Genomic DNA, 24,347 nt, shown 5'->3' with positions numbered 1-24,347 from the left:
CTACCTGGTGCTAGCACCCCCAGAGGTATCGTTTCACTTGGAGGATATTGAGACCACGAGCACGAGCATATTTAACGTGCCCAGTCCCCTTTAATGACGACGGTGGATCTTCGCCCATCGAGGTTCGAACTCAGGACCCTCCGGCCCCGAATCCGACACTCTACCGATAGGGCTACCACGGCTCTTAAGAGGTTTTTAATTAATATATTCGTTAACTAGGATCATCCAAAGACGCAACCTAGCTAAGAACACTCTCGATCAACTCCTCTTTCGAACAAAATTTTTTTTTCCAAAATTGGTCCCTCCGTTTAGGCGCTAGAGTGCCACAGACAGATACACACACACACACACACATCCACGTCAAACTTATAACCCCCTTCCTTTGTGTGTCGGGGGCTAAAAAGATAGGCAACCCTATTCAAACCATGCGAAAACGGTTACAACACATCTGTATATTATAAAAAGAAAACAACTAATTAAAAGGTGTGGGATTCTCCTCAAAACGGTATATAGAGACCTGAAGAAAGTATCAACTTTTTCTGTTTGTTTTTTCAACATTTTATCAACCATTCTCCGGCTAATCATTAAAAATTAGGCTATTTTGCAAGTAATAGAACAAATTTCATCAAAGCCGCCCCTAAAATAAAAGCATTTTTATGGCGATAAAGAAAATTTAAACACGTCACGTGTATCACCAAAAGACGCGGGATATCACCAGTAAATCAATTTTATCTCTCAGAAATTAAATAAAAGGAGATGAATTTTGAATTCTAGGAGCAGGCGATAGTAACTATGAATAATTTATTGCGCATTCACTCCGGCAATTGCGCCGAAATTCAATCTGTGAGAGAAGAGGTTTTTTGAAGCCATTGATGTGTTTTATGAAAAGAATTTCCGCCATTCATTGCAGTATAATGGAGTTGTTAGAGAATCATGGCATGCCGTTACCCTTTTAAATAATTCCGCACTTTTATTTAATGATTCTTATTTTTTGAATTGTGAAAGAAGATTTCTCAAATTAAATCTTGAAAATTCCATGGTTATTACTTCTAGTAAAATTGGAAATTTAACTGAGCATATGAATTGTAAATAATTTTGATTTATCAACTGTTTCAGCAATTATTACCTGATATTTAAATCACTCTCCAACTAATAAAATATAGTTGGAATATAAAAAAAATATAATATCCTCATATATATAATAGCGAATTCATTGATCGAGTAACGCTCCTGACGTCACCAACAATGAAACTCGCTCCACAGCATGATAATTTGACAATATTTTTTGGTAATAATTGAAATGCCGGGAAATGCTTTATTTTGACAAGGCTGAACTCGATCCGATAACTTTATTGTTTTACTGGTAAGACTGCAATTTTAGGAGATCGGAAAAACGAAAAAATGTTCAACAATGAACGCTATCTGATGGTTTAGAGTTAATCCACTCGAGTTTGGGTTAAAACTTCAACTATCAAAATATCACGAAAAGGGTCATTGCTTCGTTCAAACGTAGAAGCAATTTTCACCCCTCATACTTTGACGGGCGATTTTCTAGTTGTATTATAAAAAATTTAATATTACAAATAAACGTCAAAGCTGTTGCAATGTACTTTTCTTAAAACATATTTTTCCCCAGAGAACAAACCTTTTTTTTTTTTTTTTTTCAAAAAATCACGCCATTGTGTGTCGTCGTGCAGTTGTCCGTCTATATTTCGCCGAAAGCGATGAAAAAAATGTTAAAATGATGCCTTACATATGAAGCTTGATGAACTAATGTGGAGTTATGGCGTTCCCACAAAAAAAAAAAAAAACTTTGAGAAATAATATTGATGTTTTTGAATTGCAGTCTTGAAAATGAGATCAATTACCAATATCGTTGTTCAAAAAGCAAAAGGCTAAATTGCTTTGCGTTAAAATAGTATAATAGGTTCAAACAAATGCTTTATCGTAACAAATTACTGGAAATTGAACTGACCATAATTTATAGACGTTAAAAGCTAGTTGTCATTATATATATATATATATATATATATATATATATATATATATATATATATATATATATATATATATATATATAGGATTTAAAAATTGTGATAACATGTAGGTATGCAAACGACAAATGAACAACATTATTAAAAATGAACAAAAACAAGAACAACAATATAAGCAATTGATCTGCTTCTTCGTCAGTGGGTGGGAGCAGCATACCCTAACAGAGTCTCACAGGTTTCAGAACGCGTCGCGAGTCAGCAAGTAAACCATATAATATACATAATCAAACAACGTTTGCAAAAAATACAAAATTTCATTAATTCATTAGCGTATATTGCAAATTGCAGCTAATAAATGTACTAAAGAACAGCCAGATATATTTTTCTTAAAACCACAATTTATAAAAAGGACAAAATGGAATTAACGTAAATATGGCATCAATGTTTAAAGGTAACTTGCTGAATCGGAACGTCTGATTTTGGATTACGGAATGACTTGAGTTTATCCGAATAAGTTTCATTGGGTGAATTTGAAGCATGATTTTTCGTGGGGGCAGTGAGTTTTTTAAGCCTTTTTTAAGTCTTTTTATATGAAGTAATGTTACCCTCCTTTTGCCTTGCAGGTATGGGTGGGGACGTTCCGATTCCGACTATATATATATATATATATATATATATATATAAAGTTGTAACTACGTGCAGCTACATGATTTCAGTTTCTATTTCTTTCATTTTAGGAAAGACTGCTGTTGTCCGTTTTACCACAGCATGTAGCTGCTGAGATTCGAGAAGACTTGGGAGCTGTAGTTACAGGACAGTTCAAGAAAATCTATATGAGCAGGCATGAAAATGTTAGGTAAGTTTTATTTTTACTATACATAATTTTACTATAACCACTCTGTATTACTATTTCTAAAATATTTTTTTAAAGCCACAATCTAGAAAGGGCTTTAAACCACAACTTGGGTTTGACTGTTGAATATGATTTAATCTCACGTCAGTAGAATTCAACTTAAGACTCGCATAACAACGATGTTGTAGTCAATGTCTTCTAGTTTTTGAAAATAACTAGTAAGATATTAACTCATAGGTAACACATAACAGCGCTGTTAAAGTGAATGTTTTCGTAGATTTTTGAAATAATTTGCCCTTAATTTTTAGTTTTGTAACTCAGGAACTTATACAGGTAAGCCAAATATGTGTTGAAATATCTCGACTGTTTTCAAAGTAGTCAAAGAATGCGTCAAAGAAGCTCAACAACGCGCGTCCACATAACTTAATATCTGTTTAAATAACTCGTTAAGGTGCCTAAGTAGAGTAAGTAGTATGCCCTCATTATGTAATGAAGAGTCCATGTAATGCAACAATGTATCAAGTAGTTCTAAGAGCGTAATTGTAACCCAAAGTTTTATCAATCAGAAGTCCGAAGGATGCTAAAAACTGTTCAAGTAACTCTTAAAACATGTCTTATTAACAGTTTTTAAAAGGTGTTCAAGTAACCTTAAAAATGTCTTATCAACCTTAAAAAGGTGTTCAAGTAACCCTTAAAATGTGTCTTATTAACCCTTTAAAAGATGTTCAAGTAACCTTAAAAATGTGTCTCATCAACCCTAAAAAGGTGGTCAAGTAACTCTTAAAACTTGTCTTATTTACCCTTTAAAAGGTGTTCAAGTAACCTTCAAATGTGTCGTATCAACCCTAAAAAGGTGTTCAAGTAACTTAAAAAATGTCTTACTAACCCTAAAAAGGAGTTCAAGTAACCTTTAAAATGTGTCTTATTAACATTAAAAAGGTGTTCAAGTAACCTTGAAAAATATGTCTTATCAACTGTAGAAAGGTGTTCAAGTAGCCATAAAAATGTGTCTAATTAACCGTGAAAAGATGTTCAAGTAACGTTAAAAATGTGTCCTGTATGCTAAACATGTCCTTGCAGTGTAACAGCGACCCATGAGTGGAGAGTTTTTTTCTCCAAAATTCTTGAGTACTTACTTCAGCCAAGGTTTCACTTGATACGCGTCTTATCGAGTGAAGCCTTGCTTTAGCTCATGGGTTTGTGAATGTATTGCTGACATTTCAAGGCTAAACGAGATCTAACAGCTATTCAAAAGTAGTCTTTGGAAAGGATTTTAAATCAAAATACAACAGAGAGAAAGACGCAAAAGTACATCAAGGCTAAAACATATCCAACAGTTGCGTCGACATAACAGGAAATAACCGACATTTTGTAGCAAAAATTTATGTGTATATTTGTACTACAAAACATTGGTTATTTTCTATTACTTCTCAGCGCAAAGGTATTTACTCTCTTAGTTTCATAGACATTCTGACACATCGGAAAATTATAATATTTATCGGCTTAATTAATTTGTTTGGATTGTTTTTCTTTTAATGTAGCTATTAGACTTATTTAATAAACTAGAAACTCTCCTGTCAGGGTATGACGGGTGAAAATTGCTTCTACGTTTAAACGAAGTCATTGCCTATTCAGTGATATTTTGATAGTTGACATTTTAACCCTACATCCAGTTGATTAACCCTTAACTGCAGTAGGTAGCGTTCATTGTTGACCATTTTTTCCTTTCTTCATTATCCTAAAATGACAGTACTACCAGTAAAACTGTTAAGTTGTCGGATTGAGTTCAGCCTTGTCGCAAAAAATCATTTCCCTGCATGTTGAACATTACCAAAACATATTATCAAATTTTCATGCCGTGGCGCGAGTTTCATTGTTACGCGGTTACTCGATCATCAGCTATTATATATATGAAGATTGCCTTATTTAGAAACAAAAATTAAATTTTAAATTTCAACAATATTGATTTTGGTAACGCATAGCGAGCAAATGTAAGCGTTTAGTTGTTTTGACTAGTTTGATGAAAAGTTAAATTAAGAGCCATGACATACCTATAACGGGAAAGTGCCACCCTTGTCACTTGTACCCGAGATTTTTTTAACTTTCGTTGCTTATAAAAAAAAAATTTTTTCACGGAAATTTGCTCTTTTATCTAAATACAATAACATTTGCGAAATCATACCTTCGAAAAGATTTATATGTTAATATACATTAAGAATTTAGGTTTTAAAAGGTTATTTTTAGTAGCTTTTTCTTTTCAAAACTTTTTTTAGGGAAAATAATGAAGCAAAAATAAAATGTTTATGAAATATTTTGTAAGAATGACAATCGCATGCCTAGGTTTTGTAATGCGACTCCCTCTTTGTCGCTAACTCTCAATTTTATTCCCTTTCAAGCGGAATTTGACAGCTGATCGTGTTGAATAAAAATAAGAAAAGTTAAATTGATTTTTATTTCTCAAGTCTTAAAGCGGTTTTAAGCATTATATGAAATATTTTTCTTGTAATTTGAAAAAACCCGCATGCATTTTAAAAACAAATTCCAATCTGTATTTCTAACAATGTTGACCAAATTTCAACTTCTCTTTTCTCTTTCTTGTCATTATAAGTTTCAAACATTTTTTCGACGGAGATTTAAAAGTTTATTAAGTTTTATTAAAGTAACAAGATAGTGGTTTCTAACTGTAAGTCTTAAGTACTTTCAGCAATATATTGATTTTTTTTTAATTAACAAAAAAAAAAAAATTCTTTTACCACAAAAAATATTCTGCAAATTAATAAGTCGCTTGACAAGACTTACATAAAAGTGCATTTAAAAAAATTTATAATCCATCAATTATTTTAAAGTTGAAAAAAAAAATACGAGCATAAAATTCTGATGAAGTTTTAAAAAACAAACACGCTAAATAAATTAAGATATTTAAAATATAATTTCTTTACGAACACAAATTTTTTTCTACTGAAATTTGAGAGTTTATTAAGTTTGATTAAAGTAACAAAATACGTGGTTTTCAAATTGTAAGTCTTAAGTACTTTCAGCAGTACATTGATTTTTTTGAATTTACAAAAAAAAAACTAATTCTTTTACTACAAAAAATATTCTGCGAAGTAATAAGCCTTTTGAAAAGACTTGCATAAAAGTGCATTTAAAAAAAAGTAATTATCTATCAATTATTAAAAAGTTGAAAAAAAACGAGAATAAAATACCTATGAAGTTTTTAAAAAAAATTATTAAATAAAAACAAAAAACCCGACTGCGTAAAAACAAAAAAAAAAAAAAAAAAAGAAAGAAAGAAAACTGTATAAGCCCAGTAGTTTAGAATGTTATTAAGTACTACTGAATAACTACACCCCTTGAAATAGTTTTATGACCGTATACAGATAAGACAAATCATAAATTCAAAAGCAGAATAGAAGGATCAACAGTCCCTAAGGAAAGGAAAGGGCCCCTTTCCTTTCTGATTCTAGGTATTCCCGTAAAATTTGAATGAGCCCCGACTGTTGATACTTCTATTCTGCTTTTGAATTTATGATTTGTCTTATCTGTTTATACGGTTATAAAGCTATTTCAACGGTGTAGTTATTCAGTAGTACTTAATAACATTATAAACTACTAGGCTTATACATTTTTCTTTTTAGTTTTTTTGGTTTTTACGCAGTCTGTTTTTTTTGTTTGTTTTTATTTAATAATTTTTTATTTGACACTTTTTAGTTAATTTTCATTGATTTAGTTATTATGATTGTAAGAGGGTACATTTCGCAATCTTGTCATTTCATTGAGAGAGTTTGTTTGTATCTTGAGGATTATTAAGTAACTTGCGGTGGTCTAAACTACTGATAATTAGTCCCTCTAGGGACCTAATTCTGCTTCAAGCTACATGTGCTTGACCTTCGGCAAAAATGCGCAAACTGAAGTCAACCACAGCACAGCTATATAAACAGCCTGTATAACTCATGATGACGCGAAATTGGGAACGTCGTCAGTCAAATCTTTCTCGCAAAACTAAAAAAGCCTGTCAAGAAAGTACACGTCGCGAAACTCAGTCCCTTGAATCAAGAAAAAACAAATGCAACAATGTTAGAGATGAACATTGAATTAGTAGACTTTTTTTCTTTTGGTGCTTATTGCACGGGTTTATTTTGATGAGGACTACAATCTAAGTGTATTGCCTTCATTACGCATAATATATTTTTTATTACAGTACAGAATACAAATAAAGAACACATGAGAGAATTTACATCAGAAGGAGGGGAAAGTACATCCGGAGCGAGGATGTCTTGACCCACCGACTCAAGTGGGAGAAGCAATCGCTTAGACCTCTTGGCCCTAATTAGTTAGACTTAGTAAACAAAAAAATTGAGGCAGCGAAAACTACCTGCGTTTGTCGCACGCAGGTAGCGTGCGACACACTGTGCAACACCCACCGTGCGCCGATCCCGAACTGACAAAATATGGCAACTGGTTGCTGATACGGTGGATTTTGATTACTTTCATGTGTTTAATGACACTCCCAAAGTTAAGACAAATCGATTGACATAAGAATTAGCAAAATTGACCAAGGCGTTTAACCCCTAGAACAACACATAGGAACAGACATACATACATAGACTTATAAACACATTACCCTCCTTTGCGTCGCGCACGCGCAGTCGGGTGAAAAAACCAAAAACGCTAAAATAAATTAAGATATTTAAAATATAATTTCATTACGAGCACAAATTTTTTTTTGGCTGAAATTTGAAAGTTTATTAAGTTTGATAAAAGTAACAAAATACGTGTTTTTCTAACTGTAAGTCTTAAGTACTTTCAGCAATACATTGATTTTTTTTTATTTTTATTTTTTTTTTTTGAATTAACAAAAAAAAAAAAAAAAAAAAAACTAATTCTTTTACCAAAAAAAATATTCTGCGAATTAATAAGCCGATTGAGAGGACTTGTATAAAAGTGTATTTAAAAAAAGTTATAATCTATCAATTATTAAAAAGTTTAAAAAAAATACGAGCATAAAATTTCGAAGAAGTCTTAAAAAACAAAAACGCTAAATAAATTAAGATAATTAAAATATCATTTCTTTACAAACACAAACTTCTAAACCGTTCGAAAATATACCACTTTTTTCCCCAAAGAAAAGCAATCAAAATACTTTTTTTTCCCCCCGCTGCATAAAAACTCCTACGCAGAAAAGTAAACTTACTTTCGGAAAATAAAAATATCAAGTTGATATATTTTTCCGCCGTGTACCTCTTTCCTTAATTCTGGTTCCCCACAGGTATGTTTTTATTTGCGAAGGATTCTGTGAACCGGATATTAAAGTAAATGTATCTGATCAATAGTTCGGAGGAATAAATTTTTTACACTAACAGTCACACACACAAACAGTTAGCCGGATATTAAAAGAATTTTGTGCTAAAGGCTCTCAGAATCAATATAAATAACGTTAAATGTTTTTAAAGTGGAGATTGTCTCTTTTACTTAATGTTTACTAATATGCTTTGATATATTTTTAAAACCAATCCCATTGTTTTGTGCGAATGATACTGTTTAGAAAAAGGGGACTGCGAGAACAAAACAAAAGGTTTAAAATAATTGTTCTATTTTCTTATTCATTTCATTTTTTGGTTTTACTTATTTTTGTTTGTTTATTGCTTTATTTGTTCACATTAGTCTGTGAATCACTGATCATTTAAATAGTGCTCTTCACCGATTGGGTTGTTTCTAAAATTGTAAAAAAAAAATCTGAAAGAGCATGCTTTAAAACATAGGTTTTACCGTTGTTCAAATAATATGACAAAGTTTAGTATTTTTAATAAATTGTTATCGGTGCGCAGATTCAATTGTATTTTTTACACTTCTGCTCATGACATCTGAAATGCGATTCTTAGATGCCATTAGCGCAGAGCTCAATATTTTGGCATTAGATAATGGTGAAAATATTAAAGCTCAAGAATACTAACGAATTTCATGTTTGTTTCAGACTCGCCTTCATTCAAAATTCTCATTATGATTGCTGTTAATGTTACTATCTAATGGCAACCTTTTTTTTTAACAATGCGTAAACATTTAGCGCGCCACATCATTTCTGACGTCATAAAGATCACGCCTAATTTCCAAAATTGGACATTAAAAAAAATATTTAACGTTAACTATTGGAAAGATAAAAGTTTTTCTGGCTCCAGGTTTTTTTTTTTTTTTTTTTTCGGCCCATTTTACCAATTTCAGTGACTAAAAGTAGTACTTTTGACTGAAGGTAACAACCCCATTGACAATGGAATTTTGTTCAATCTCAATTATCTGCTGCCTATTTAAATTTTTATCATTGCAACACTATTCATGTGGTTCCCTGGTAAATACCCTGCATTAAGAAATCATTCAAGTTATTACAGCTTGACTGTAATATTAAATTAACAGTTTGATAAATAAATGTTGACGCCAACAAACTCTAAAGGCAAATGTTTAATTTAAAATCCAATTTCAGTTAAACGAGTAATTTATATGCCACAAAATAATCACAGAAGTCATGTGTTTGCTTTTTTAGCAGCAAAATATATTGTTTTTAAAGTAATGTATAAAAACATTTTAACCATTATGTTCGAAAGAATCTTTGTTTATGTTTATATGTATAAGAGAAACATCAGAAAGCCACTAAACTGAAATATACCCATTTTTAGGGAAACATTTAGTTAGTTCTGATGACATAATGAAATTTTTAGTATCAAATCCAAACTTTCTGCTTGAAAAAAAATATTTTATCGACTTCGCTACCCTCGAAAAAAGAATTACCATCGTTATTAAATTCGCTGCGGTGGCAACGAGTTGGTAAACAAGCTCTTGCTTTCAGCTCACGTGACGAGAGTCATGTTTGCGCCAATAATGAAACAAAATGATTCTATACTGTATCCCATGAACGATCTGTTAACGCAAATCGATGATGTTCAATTGCGATAAAATATTTTATATGGCTGCTGCATTTTCATAAGCGTTTTATGTGTGTGAACAAGACTATAAATCTTCATTGTTCAGGTTTTTGCTCGGATACAGAAGCAATAAAGTTTAGATACCGTAATCGTATTTTTAAAAACAGAAAGCTTTATTGTTACTTCGAAAAAACAACATCTGCTGTTATTTTTCACTTAAATTTGTTGATGTAATATAAAACTTTAATGTTTCTTTTTGGACATTGATGAATTATACTTCCTTCTTTTTATTGTAAAAAAAGAATAGCATCATTAACAATTGCAACATAAAAGAACTGTCGTGGTTAAAGACTTTCTCTCACATTATAAATACAAATTGCATTTCGTACTTTATATTGTTGTATTCATCTTGTATTAGTACATGAAAAAAATATAATAGTAATATAGAACATATTCCGGGCCTTTTTAATTCCATGAGACTTTTTAAACACACTGTGATAACAGCTATATGAAAAATTTTGCGGATTCTCAAAGTCTGTACGGATTTCTATTTATATATGCATACAGCAAAACGAATATTGATCTATTTAAAATTAATTTGAAAATCGTCTACGAAACATGTCGCAATGAATAGTAAACTTAAAAATTCACGGAAAAATTGATAAAATTATGTTTAGAACATTGATAATAATAAATTTAAAATTCTGTAAAAGTTGGAAGGTGTAAAATGTAAAAAGTCGTTTGATTATTTTAATAAGGTGAGAACAGTGCACGTTGACTGACTTTTCTATTAACTTTTACCTTAGAGCTATGAAATTTTGGGTGCTTATCTGTTTTAACACTGTAAAAACGATTCAGAAACATTTCTGGAAAATATTAGGCAGCTGATGTGCCCAATTTCTGCCAGTAACATATCTTGCAAAATCCAAGAATATTTTTCGCTAAAATTAAGTAACCTTCCTGAAGTTATCCTGGAACCCCCCCCCCCCCCCCCTTCTGAGAAATTCAGAAATATTTCCATTAAAAGCCAGTCGTGTGTCTGGAAAATTAGAGTAAACTTAAGAATGAATAATATAATAGCTCGGCATCTTCCTGATTTATCACGCACGTTCCTAGAGCATTATTGCAAACATGGCCAAAGCTAAGCCGGAATTGCAAGTAAATGACGAGAATTTTACCCACCTGCAATTCTTGCAAAGCAAAGTAGTTCACACTTATTCGCTCCCTTTGGGAGCTTAATTAGCACAGCCGGGCCGTAATTGAATTGAAGCCGATGCACTTTATAAATACGTTCAGTTAATCTTTAAACTGGGAGTTAAAAATATTTTTCACAACAGTGAAAAGTCTGCATTCGTGCGATTTGTAGCAATTCAGGAAACGTTTTGACAAGGATACTTGATTTTTCCAGGAAGTGGATAAAAACCATTAAAATCCCGAAATGTAACACGGAAATACACAGTAACGTTTCGCAATTTTTTTACAGTGAAGAGTTTAAAAAGTACCTCTTGCAAAAGTATTTTAAACTTCCGTTTTTTCACATAAAATTTCGTTTTTGAAAAACTTTAAAATGCTGACGATTTACTACCTGCTCGGAAAACATTCTAGGAGGAAAAATTTATGATTTGTCACATGGAATGTTCTTCAAGAATTGTTTATCATCTCAGAACGTTTTCTCATAATAAATTTTTGGAAACAGGTTAGTACAGCCGCGTGTAATTGTAGCCAACGGCGGATATTTTGAAACTAATGTGACGTAGTTTCCTTCTTTAAAATTTCGAAAAATCGTGATGTGATTTTTAATTGTTTTCTCTTTGATTTATGAGATTACTCTACCTTCATCTATTAAAAAAGTTTTGAACTGAAATCATAAACATTGGGACAAAACATTTATGCCCTGTCACATGAATTTTCTTCGAGAATCGTTTTTATACACTCACCGATTTCTGCTATGACTTTTTGCAAGCTGTTATCCTATTTTATGACACCCTGTATCTTACAATTTGATTCCTTAGTTTTCTTTTTATGGCCATTTCAAATTGGTCTTTATTTACAGTCCCTGTAGTTACAAATTAAGCCATTATTATCAAAAGTATTTTCCTACAGCATTTTTTGGATCAAATAAAAGAATTTTAAACAATTTTAAAGTCAAAATTTGATTTCGTTAGATTCTATAGCACTTATAAACTATACTCTAGCAACTTCTTTACTAATAATAAAGCTGAAAAAGTCTGGATCTCTGTCTCTCTGGATCTCTGTCTGGATGTCTGTTTCGCGCATAGCGCATAGACCATTCGGCCGATTTTCCTGAAGTTTGGCACACAGTTATTTCGTAGCATGGAGGTGAGCACCTCGAAGCGATTTTTTGAAAATAGGATTTTGTTCTTTTTCTATTCCAATTTTAAGAACATTTTACAGAGCAAATTATCATAACGGGGACGAATAAATTACCAAATTATCATCACGTGGTACCGTAACATGGGCGATCAAACGAACATAGCAAATTGTCAAGAAATTCATCAATCATTATTTGTAAATATACAGGCGAACCAAATGACCTTTTAATTTTCTACTGCGAGCAAAGCCGTGCGGCTACCACTAGTAGTTAATAATAGTAAACATCATTAGATGGACACCTTATCTTCGTGCCTCACACAATTACGAAGCCTTTTCATCAAATGGTATCTGTTCTTCCCGGCTCCGTCTTTAGTCAAGCCACTTCAGTTAAGGACTTCTCTGATGGAACTGATAAACAGTTCCGTCTCCATCTTGATTTTGTTTTCTTTCATTAACAATCAAATAAATAAAGTACCTCCTTTCATTCTCTTCCCTCAGTTTCCCCGCTTAATTTAATTTTCTCTAACAATATATTGATATATTCTTACTTCTTTCTGCGTTTTCGTATCACGAAAGCTGCTCGAGTAACAAAGGCGAAAAAATTATTTTTGTGTTAACAAAAGAGTTCCATTGTTATGATTTTGATTAGATTTTCTCTTCCTGTAGCTTACGTATGAGGTGATTTGTTTTACTTCTACACATGTCAAATACAATCACTCAGAGTAATTCTGAATCATGTGTGTCAATTTTGCACTTGGCCATCTTTTTTTCTTTATATTTTTTTTTCTGTTTAGTTTTTAGCATATTGACAATATTGTACACATATTGCCTTCGATTTAAAAAAAAGATGGTCAAGTGCAAGGTTTTGAAATACGTTTTCTACTTGTTTAATACGTAGTTGATAATTTCGTACTCATGTTGCTATCGATATTTTATTTAATTAGGTGGCCAAGTGCTGCATCATGGATGGGAGTGCAGCACTTGGGTCGCCTTTTTTTTAAAGTTGGCAATACTGTGTACGTATTGACATCATCTTTTTTAACTTAATGGACAATTGCTGTCCTTAACTCTTAGCAAGATTATGAAATAAGTTCTCTTCTCCCGATTTTAAAACCGAAAATTGGCAATATTGTACATATGAGTCATTCTTCAAGAAGTGTAACTTTTCTGTCACACGCCTTTTACTGAAAAAACTTTAAGGAACCATTTTTTTAACTATGCTTTTTAATTTCATCAAAATATATCTATTTAAACCTGCCAGCAATTTTTTAATAATAACTTTTATTTTAGTATATTTTTGGTTAACAACATGTGTTAATTCTCACCTTCGTGGTATGTCACACACCTTGTGTGACTGTTTTTGTTGCTTAATAACTTGTTTAATTAAAAGTATATGTTTATTTATTTATTATTCCTTTCACAAGTGTCTCAAATACTAATTGTTTAACTATATTTAATTTTTTAATATTGTGTTTTAGTTCGTTTTTTTTAGGATAAGTAGTCATATCCCACGAAAAACTCTCACCTCCGTTACCTAAACACAAAATGTCATTCCTCATTAACACGTGGCAGTAATGACATCAAATTTTATTTTCCATAATACTAGGGAACCCCCTTGTTTATTTTCAGCCATAAAAAAGTTCTCAGAGTTATGTTGAAAAGCAAGATTACAGATTTTGTTTTAAAAACTAAGTGTGGTTACTGTGACTTCTCACCTCCGTCAACTAGAATTTCAGGGATGTGAATTAATGTAAAAAAATAAGTGAACATGTTTCCATATGCTTAACGTGTGCAGATTGTAGCAACGAAGAAAAAACATATTTCCCTGAAAAATGTACCCATTAGGCCTATATTAATGGGAAATTCCTCACCTCCGTGACAGACCTTATCAATGTCATTATTTCTGAGGTGAAAATAAATGATGGAGGGGAAATACATCAATCTTAGGCATTCTACTACAATTTTAAATTGCCAGTGTATTCTCAAATTTACTAAATACTATTTTTAACGCACATTTGAATTAAAAGGAAACTACTAATTAAGCAGTATTTTAATTAAGACAGCTTAATATTAGATTCCCACTGATCTTTAAAATAGCTCATTGTTTGCACAATTAACAAAATTGCTACTTTGATATTAAATTGACCTCGATTTTTAAACATAAACTTTTTCTTCTTTTTTTTTAATTTCCGTGAACAAGCATTTTTTAATTTTTTTTTTATTTATAAGTAAAACAATTGGAACTTAGCTGGGCCATTGTTTATGGTTACTTCTTGTGGGTAACACTTTCATGTAAGAATGAAAAAAAAAGACTACAAAAGGTTTCGAAGTTGAAAAATATTTGCGTTCATAAGTTACGTTTTCTGGAGCATGACCCATATATTGTCGTTATTTTTTTAACTAGTTGGCTAAGTGCTGCACCTTGGTTTGGAGTGCAGCACTTGGCCTTCCAGTTGGATGAAGAAGTTGTCGATATTGTACATTTATTAACATCAATTTTATATTTAAAAACAAAAATAGATTACCATTTGCTGTAGTCCTCTGGCAAGGTTAGGAAATAAGTTTTCTAGTCTTATTTTAAAAACGAAAGTTTGCAATATTATACACAGATATTTGCATCATTTAATGTAGGGGAAAAGTGAGCACATGTGAACAAAACTATTTTACTGCTGAAATAAACATTAAATAATAGACTAATAATAGATTAATAAAACCAGTTTTTAAAGCATATCAAACAAAGTATTTACTTTGATGGGGTAAAATTAAGATGACGTAATTACTTTTCTCGCCTTAGAGCTGAATAAAACTTTCTTTCTGAAATAATGTTCACAACATGTTGATTTGACTTTACAAAAGTGTTACCATTCTGGAAATAGCTAAACAGAAAATAAATTGCTGTTGTCTCACTATTCTCCCTGTCTCAATGTACCCACTCTTCCCCTACTGTTTGTAAGGAAAAATGGATTAAATACAAGTGAGCTGAAATTAGATATGGCATATTGATTGAATTAAAGAAGATTGTAATCATTATTAATTATTAATTCATTATTAATTAAGTGTAAAAAAACGACAAAAAAAAAACTGAAATTTTAAAAGGAATTCTTGTATTTATTATTTACTTAAGTTAAAAATCCTGGATTTTTTGACCACTTTACCCCACCTGACCCTATTAATACACATTTTTAAAATCTTTTGACTTGCTTGAGATAAGCCTCGAACTCCGGTTTTCTAAAAACAATTCTCATAGTTATCCTAATATTCGTAGAAACTTCAAACAAACTTCATCTTAAGCAGAAAATTCCAAGCTTTCAAATAATCTAAAATTTAAAAATAGGCATCAAATATTTCTCCCCCCCCCCCCCCCGATTCTCCAATTTATGTGAAAAATGAGCTTAAACTGGAATAAAAAAGAACAAAATCGAATTTTCGAAAAAACAAAAACCGCATCGAGGTGCTCATCCCCATGCATCAAACTATTTTTGTACCATATTTCAAGGAAATAGACCGAACAGCCTAGGGCCTACGCGCGAAACACAGACATCCTGACAGACATCCATCCAGAGAGACAAACATCCCACTTTATTATTAGTACAGATAATAAAATATTGTTTACTAGGTTTTTTTCGTGTAATAAAAAGCAATGATCAATGATAATTGAAAATTCAATGATAATGAATAAAAAGCATTGTACGAAATGCTTGCAAGATGACTACATGTAGAAGAATTTTTTTTAATTATGTATAAAGTGATCCATGAGCATCCTCATAGAAATAATAGCCGATGATCGAGTAACCCGCATGTTTCAACAATGAAACTCGCGCCACGGCATGAAAATTTTATAATATGTTTTGGTAATGTTCAACATGCAGGGCAAGGCTTTATTGCGACAAGGCTAAACTCGATCCGGCAACTTAATTCAGTTTTACTGGCAAGACTGTCATTTCAGAGGAATGAAGGAACGAAATAATGGTCAACAATCAACGCTACCTATTGAGATTTAGGGTTAATCCACTGAAGTTAGGTTTCAATTTCAACTATTAAAATATCAACAAACAGGCAATGGCTTCGTTCAAATGTGGAAGCGATTTTCACCCGTCATACCTTGACAGGCGACTTTCTAGTTAATAATAATAATTTAAAAAAAAAAAAACCTTGAAGCACGGCAGCAATTGACGGGCAATTTTCTAGTGTTAAGTATAATGTTGAGTATAAAAACAAAAACATACAATGTATTGTGCATTAATATTTTTTGTATTAACTCTTTAAAGTAACTACTGAGCTTTAAGAGCACTAAATCATTTCTGCACACGCGAAGTTGTCATACTACTGCAGAGTTAGCAAACTTACTACGAAATCATTTTCGGAAATGAGTTCTATTTATAACCTTTCGCCAACAGATGGCACTTTTTTCTTTCTTCCTGTGATCGCCTGACAGTTTGATGGCAATTTTCGTCCTTTTTTTTTATCTCACCTCTTCCACGAGAAAGGACTTCTTCCGAATCTATTTTGACGTTTGTGTTGACACTTTGCACATAAAAGGGTGAAGTTTTCTACCTTTTTCCTATGTCGTTCGCTGCTTTTGATTGGAAAGTATTGCTTCGTCCCGATTCTGAGAAGAAGCAAATGTGAAAATTCTTAGTAAATATTAAATGAAATTTCACGTCTGAAATTTGGCAGCACCAAATATATATATATATATATATATATATATATATATATATACAGGGGCGGACTGGCCAGGTCGGCTAGTCGGGGATCCCCGACTGGGCCAACCGTCCAGTGGGCCACTTCAAGCAATTTTTTTTATTGAACTTAATGCATTTAAATTCACACCTACCATTTTTTAAAGTGTCATTAAAAAATAAATATATAAAATCATGTAATTCGTTTAATCTATGTAAAAAAAGCGTTTGGAAACAGGTTTTTTTTTTTTTTTTTTTCCCACCCTAAGCAGGGACCAAAGTAAATAGCCGAAGTTCACCTTGTACGAATGCTTTTCTCTTTTACCAACTTTCTCTCTAGTTTTTTTTGAGCTCTGGGGGCCATGACTCCCGCATCTAGGAAACGGGAATGGCCAGAGAAATTGGGGTCCGACGCGGCCTGGAAAAGCGCCCGGGACGAAAAACGCGGGTTAAAAACTCGTATTTGTACGTCTATTAACAAAAATTGAAGGGACCTGCAACCATTGGACAAAGCGGCCCCGGCACTGCTATAAATGTGTGGATCATGCTTTGGGGTGTTGATACATGAGCACGAGCAGGGGCATACACAGGGGGGGGGGAGAAGGGACAACTGTCGGTCCCGTTCCGATCCTGAAGAAGGCCCGAGATTTTTTAAGTGAGGGGTGAAATATATGTAGGGACGTAGGGGGTAAACAAGGTAGAGGGGGGCTCGTAAAAGTCATTTGTAACGTGCCCCAAAATTTCTGTGCACGCCCCTGGTATTCACTGGTTGTGACAGATTCAACTAAATGCTGTCAGTTGGCAATATATTTCATTGGTCTATTGTAAATTATCGCTATACAAGTATTTATCATCTCCGAATCGCATACGGGAAAGCTAAAGCAAGTCTGGACTAAGATAAACTAAATCTGAAACAAAACAAAATTTCTACTTCGAGAGAGGTCTTGAACACAGGCAAATTTAGGACTGAGTTCCGGGGTGCTAGGGAGGACAAGGTTTCTTTTCTTTTTTTTGAGCTACATTAGTCGAGGAGTAATTTATCAAAAGGGAACATGTCTCATTTTTAGAAAAATTCATTTTATGAGATTTTCTAAATCTTTCAGACGACCGTTATCAAATCACTTACTCTCAAGAACGAACGTGGAAAATCCTATTTTATTTAAGGGTAAAGTGTGGCTTTTTGATCAAAAGGTAACAAATCCGTCCTCTGCACAGTTTATTTTGAACAAAAGGGGACATATCCTGAAAAATCTGTAGCACGAAGATTTTTAGATCCAAAGGAACACATGTCCAAAATCCTCAAATTTTAATCCACTACTTTTGGGTTGGTGTACTTCGGTAAGAGAATATGAGAAGGTGAAATAGTACTAGAGTTTTGTTGAAATTGGAATTTTCAACATTCAGGTTTTCGTTCAAAAGGGCACATATCCAATATTAAAATGGCGATATCTCTTTGTTTTTTTTTCTTTTTTTACAAAAACATTTCTTACTCTGGCCCTTTGATTTGCTGTGCTTTTGTACTCAATTCTGTACCCAGAAAAGTTAATAAAACTCTTTTACTCTTACCGTAATTCATTCTTCTCACCTCCTGAACATTTTTGGAAAATGGATATGTTCCCTTTTGCTAAATTAGTCTTCGGTTGTAATCAGGGTCAGATTTATGCTTAACGGGGTGCCTAAGGTATTTCAGATATGAGGTCCCTCTGTAGTTTAAAAGTCACCAACAATACTAGCCTTAAGTCTAAAATTGAGGACTTTGATGCAAGAACCAGTTCAGTTCAAACCTTTTTTACTTCCTTTTAATTCATTTTTGCGTGTGGCCGATAGTATAGAAGTTTCGATTGGTGCTACAACGGAAACCAAATGTAAGATCCGACCTCTGCTTTCTAGTAAATAATGTGGGAAAGATATTAGCCTTTTTACCGGACACTGATGTTATTTGTTGGTCTTACTAAAAACGAGTGAGTCTGGACTTACTTATTTCTTGGTTCTTGCATCAAGGCCCTCAATTGTGTTTTTCAGATTTAAACATCAAAATATTGCCAGACAAAGTCTTCGAACCTTCGCCGTTCCCTTAAAGTCACTAAAGATAGCCTAAAATTTCACATTTTGAAATTTTCGTGGGAGAGCTCCGTAACCCTTTTATAAGCACTATAACCAAAAATTGATTTCAGTTTCAGAAAAAATACCCTGAGGGAACCAGTGTTTCCCCTAGACCAAAAAAGGGGCAGTGCGCTTTCAGATTAAAGGGTACTTTTTAGAAAAGTTTTGTAAAACACAAAAGGTGCTTCTTTTACTTTTTGGTTTTCTAGGTACATACAATGTTCAAGTATTTTCCATAGTAATTATTTTTAAAATATTGAAAAGCTTATTGATGTGTAGTTTTAAATTTAATGCAAAAAATATTCAGATATATTCTAATCAGATTCTTGTGGATAAGTTATTGAAACGAAAGAGTGACGTTTAAGAACAGGCTTAAGTGAATCTTTACCTTTTGAAAAAAAAAATTAGCTTTTGTGCAGTTTTGTCTAAACTTTTAAGGGGCAAGGAGGGATGATCAAGTTAAGGCTCAAAAGTTAGCTTAAAAGCGGAAGGGCACAGCGTCCTCCTAAAAAATCTGGGGGGAAACACTCGAGAAACCTGTCATCTTTCCTTTTAATATTTTCAATTACATTATAAGATTATGTTTTTAAAATTCTAATGTCGAATAATTAAGAAGGAGAGTCGCCGGATTCCTTATAGTAACTAAATGCAGTTTAAAATTGGGTAGAGAATACTTCAGTTTTTAAATGCTTCCAAATGAGATCACTGATCCTCCTTCTCTCTCAAACGTGACCAATGATAGTTTTTAGTTTTTTAATAGTTCAAAATCAAAACGTTTTCGTAGAGAGATCCCGATGCTTCCCTGTTCCATTAATTTTACCAAGGGTAACCTAAAATTGTATTTATAAAACTTCCCATTTTGGAGAATTTTTTGGGAAGAGCCCTCGACATTCTATTGGAAACAAAGATAGCCAAAAATAGACTTCAATTTTGCAAAAAAAAAAAAAAAAAGTTAAGAAAACAAAATCGTAGAGGAACCTTTTTTTTTCCTGTCTTCAACGTTATCGAAAATTGTAAAATTACGCTTTTTGACATCAACTTTGAAAATATCGCTTGGAAGGGAACTAGAACCCCTTCTCCCTATTCTTTCCTATGTTGTCAGTATAGAAGCCTAAAAATATGCCTTTTAAGACTTGTAACCATTAGTATCCTTCTTTCAAGTCACATTAAAAATGTGTCAGTGTTAGCTTTATTTTACGTTTCACAATTTTCTTTTTTTAGAACTTTAAAACTTGATTTAGAAACTTAAAGGGAAATAGAAACTATAGTGGTAGTTTAAAGTCTTTGATCGGCTCGGAAGAATCGAGATCCGGTGCTGGTTAATTTAAATTTTAATTTACAGAGGTGGGCCAAAATACTCTTTTGCCGACTGGGCCAAAGTCAGCCAGTCCGCCCCTGTATATATATATATATATATATATATATATATATATATATATATATATATATATATATATATATATATATGCTGGGTGTTAAGATTTAACCTGAAAGAATTTTTTTTCGCAACCATTAGTCCGAGAATTGCAAAAATGTTCGAAATCAGATGCAGAGTTAAGAAATTGAAAGTTTGAAGTTTAAATAAAAATGAGTTAAAAAATACAAATTTTAACTTTTTATACGGGCCCTGGGTCCTCTAACAAAAATTTAGAGAAATAATATCCATCGAAAACTATTATTAACACAAAAAACTTGACATTTGTGCGACCAAACCTCAAGGAGATATTCCAGTTCAAAGTTTTAAGGGACCATACAGAAGGTGAGATTGGAACTTATCGCACTTTTAGAAGATTCACAGGTCGTCAAAGTAAGAAAAACAAGGTATTTATATTTTTCATCGCTCTTCAAAAATAACTGCAAATGTTACGCCGTAATACGCAAAACCACACTACAAAACCCTGAACAATTTGAAAAACCACGCTTTATGCGCACATATGACTTTAAACCCTTGTTAACCGCTATATTTTCCCCCAAAAGGTTAATAACGGCGAGTGAAAAGTGATGTAAGTCCCAAAACGCTGTGTTTCGTATCTCGGTGAGTATTGGTCGTTTTAATGAAATTAACTTTTTGTGTTCGAAACATTTTTCAATGGAAAGTATTTCCCTAAATATAAGTTAGGGCACATGATGGGGCCCGTATAAAAAGTTAAATTTTGTATTTTTTAACTTATTTTTATTTTTACTTCAAACTTTCAATATCTTAACTCTGCATCTGATTTTGAACATTTTTGCAATTGGAAGTATACATCTAGAAACCAACGGTTGCGAAAATAAAGGTCTTTCAGGTTAAAACGGAATGCCCAGCATATGTATCTACAAAGAAAAGTAAAACGATTGTAAAACTCCATTTTCGTGAGGAAATGATCAAAATTAAATGAAATTTTTTCTACTGGTGACATGTATTGACACAAGTTAACACTTAAAGTGACAACAATTACAAGTCGATCAGTATTCACGAAGCTGCAGGTACTGAAATATTTATCAAGAGTTTATACAATTCCGAATATATGTAATGGGGTTTCTAGTATTTGGAATTCATATTGATTACAGAATTTGTAATTTATTGCTTTATTTTGCGTTTTCCTAAATGTTACATTTTGCACCTTTCTTCATTTTTCGAAATACTTAATTAAGATTAAAAAAATTATTAATTCCAACAAAATGTGATTGAGATTAGTCCTACACAACTGTATTTTATCGAAACAAAACCTTCATTTCAGAAAACACACAAATCAAAATCAGCATTGGCACACTTTTCCACTTTTTTTGCAAGTAATTTAAATAAATGAGTGATACTGTATCACCAAATTCCGTCTCATTCCTTTCTTTCTGTATTGACAATTTTTCCCCTTCATCGCACCAAAAAGTATATTCCCCCCCCCCAAAAAAAAAAACTTAGAGAAATACGAAAAGAAATTTAGTTTAAAAAAAACCTTTCAAGAGTTTGAAACATTTAACTTGTCTTACAGCACCATCAAAGTAAAATTTTTCACCCGCTGTATAATTAGCTTAAAAATAGATCTTATTATGTCTTCTTTTTTTCTTTTCTTTTTTTTTTTTTTTGACATTGATGAGAAATAAAACATATCGATCTTTTAACTAAAACATATGTGTTAACTAAAAAGACAAACTTTTAATGTTATATCTAACAATATTGCATTTAGTTTTTTCACCTTCATCAATTCCTTCAAAATCTTTTGTATTTAAGTGTCTTGTTCACTCCCTGGGTGTCACTAAGTCGGTGTCACTTTTATGTACATTTTTTCCCCTGATCGGGTTTTGACACTTTGACATTATTTTCAGAAGAAAAGTCAAGAAAGAAACTTGCTATGAGATTTTTAATTTTGCCTTTTCAGACCAAGCTGAAAGCGCGACGATATGAAATTTCCATGACAACGCCTTCCTAAGCTGTTAAGAAGTTTGTTACATGTTTTGTCACAAACATCTTTTTTTTTTCTCTCTCTCTGTTTAAATGTGTATAAAATTTCTGATAAAGCTCTTCACAAAAACAGAGGATTTATATTATGTTGTAAATACGCAAAGTTTTTACTATTTCGTCTTATGGTTGAATTTCGTTTTCTAAAGTAGGAGTTTTGTTTGTGGTTTTTAAATTTGGCTGACTTAAAATTTGTTCTATAATTCATACAGAAAAAGAAAATCCTGCTGTATAGTGATTTTAAGGGTAGTTATTACTTCCTTTTACAAAAAAGGAAGTATTGTATTCGCAAAAAAAAAAAATTCACTCAAAATCGACCTTAATTTCCATTTTGCTCACCCCCGAATGAATGTTGAGTTTTTTTTTTTTTTTTGCCGACTCGACTACACGTGAATAAATGCCTAAGAACGTATAGACATGCGAAATAATCATTTGGACGATTCCCGAGTTAGTTATAACGAGTTTTCTCGTGACGTCTGTATGTACGTATGAATGTGCGTACGTGCGTATGTATGTCGCATAACTCAAGAACCGAATGTCCTAGAAAGTTGAAATTTGGTACGTAGACGCCTAGTGGGGTCTAATTGTGCACCTCCCTTTTTGTTTGCATTCGGATGCTCCAAAGGGGTTCATCATTGTTAATTTCGATGTAAACTCAAGTGGTGTTATAATTTGCCGGACACTTGGCGATGTATCGCCAGTCCAGATATCAAACCAGCCATGGTCGCCAAGTTTTGTCGCCAACTTAGCGACAAATTTGGCGATTTTTTTATTTTTTTATTTTATTTTTTAAATCTGGTTTCAATTTAGCCACTGTTGGTGATATTTAGAGAGTAAACTATTGATTCACATTAGAACTGCCAATGATGAGAAAATGACATTAAACTGGAATAAAAGGAAGTCATGTGATCAGCGCGTTTTTGTTTTTAAACAGGATTAACTTTTTCCAAACCTTAAACATAGTATTATATAACCTCATTTATAGTTTTTAAAATACAAATCCTAGTATGGTTGTAATTTCATGAAATTCAAGCAAATGATGGCAAAAAATTATCGGTGTATTACATTTTGCTCACGAACTTCGCCGGCAGTTTAGCTGAGCTTTGTCGTAGCAGGCAAAGCCCGCTCTACAGTTTGCAAAAAGGAACCTACAACTGACTGAAAATGTTAATGATGAGACTTGTTCGATATCTTTGATTCAGACCCAGAGCCGAACAATTCCTGAGCCAATACCCACAGATATTAGATTTTCGCAGCTCATGCATAAGAGTCAAAATAATACCGAAGTTTCTCAATTTAAAATGCAATCTTTCGAGTTCGCAGAATGTTTCTAAGCGTTAAGCAGATATCAGATTATTATTCTCAGAACGGTCACTAAGAGGGATTGGGTATGAACTATACTCACTTCATTTGGCACTTTCGGTTGATTTTGTTGAGTTCCTTTTTCATGATCAAGTTTCCTAGAACAAAGTCTCGTGTATTTCTTCGATCCATAGATTGAAATTGAATTATAAGCTTCGTGAATCCAGAACGGCTCATCAAACTTTTTCAGAACCTTCCACTGTAAACCTTAACTCAGTCGTTAATCTTTCAATGAAGTAGATATAATGAACAAAAAAAAAAAAAAAAAAAAAAAAACTTGGACCCAGAAAATACTTTTATTTTCCAACAGTTATTTTTTTTTTTTAATTCTTTTAAGTGTCCGAGTTCGGAAATAAAGCGTGGTCTTTATGACGTCACAAGTGATGTACTTCGGCGCCTACTCCATTGACGCGCTAAATGTATTCGCTTTGCTGTCAACCGCGTTGCCGGGACATGATATTTTGCGCTGTGCGCTAATGGCATTTCATCACTTGTGATGTCAGTGCAGAAGCTTAAAAAATGAATTTCAATCTGCGCACCGATTAAAATAATTGTTAAAAATATTAAACTTTGTCAAATTATTTTTAAAAATGTTTAAACCCTATGTTTTTAGGCGTGCTCTTTCAAGAAAAAAAACTTTTAGAACTTAGAGAATACTTTTAGAATTTC

At 32.5% G+C, this 24,347-nt stretch overlaps 1 protein-coding gene across 4 annotated transcripts in view; it reads left to right on the top strand.

Moving 5' to 3' along the window:
* LOC129227718 (adenylate cyclase type 3-like) overlaps positions 1 to 24,347 on the top strand; it is a 327,000-nt gene that overhangs the window by 178,235 nt on the left and 124,418 nt on the right. For all 4 annotated transcript variants that reach the window (XM_054862320.1, XM_054862321.1, XM_054862322.1 and 1 more), the window contains exon 6: positions 2,732 to 2,850. In XM_054862320.1, coding sequence (XP_054718295.1) covers positions 2,732 to 2,850 — 119 coding nt within the window. The remainder of the gene's footprint in view (positions 1 to 2,731; positions 2,851 to 24,347) is intronic.

Source organism: Uloborus diversus, chromosome 8, assembly GCF_026930045.1.
Source record: "Uloborus diversus isolate 005 chromosome 8, Udiv.v.3.1, whole genome shotgun sequence".
Taxonomy (NCBI): Eukaryota; Metazoa; Arthropoda; class Arachnida; order Araneae; family Uloboridae; genus Uloborus; species Uloborus diversus.
This window is presented reverse-complemented; position numbering and strand designations above follow the sequence as displayed.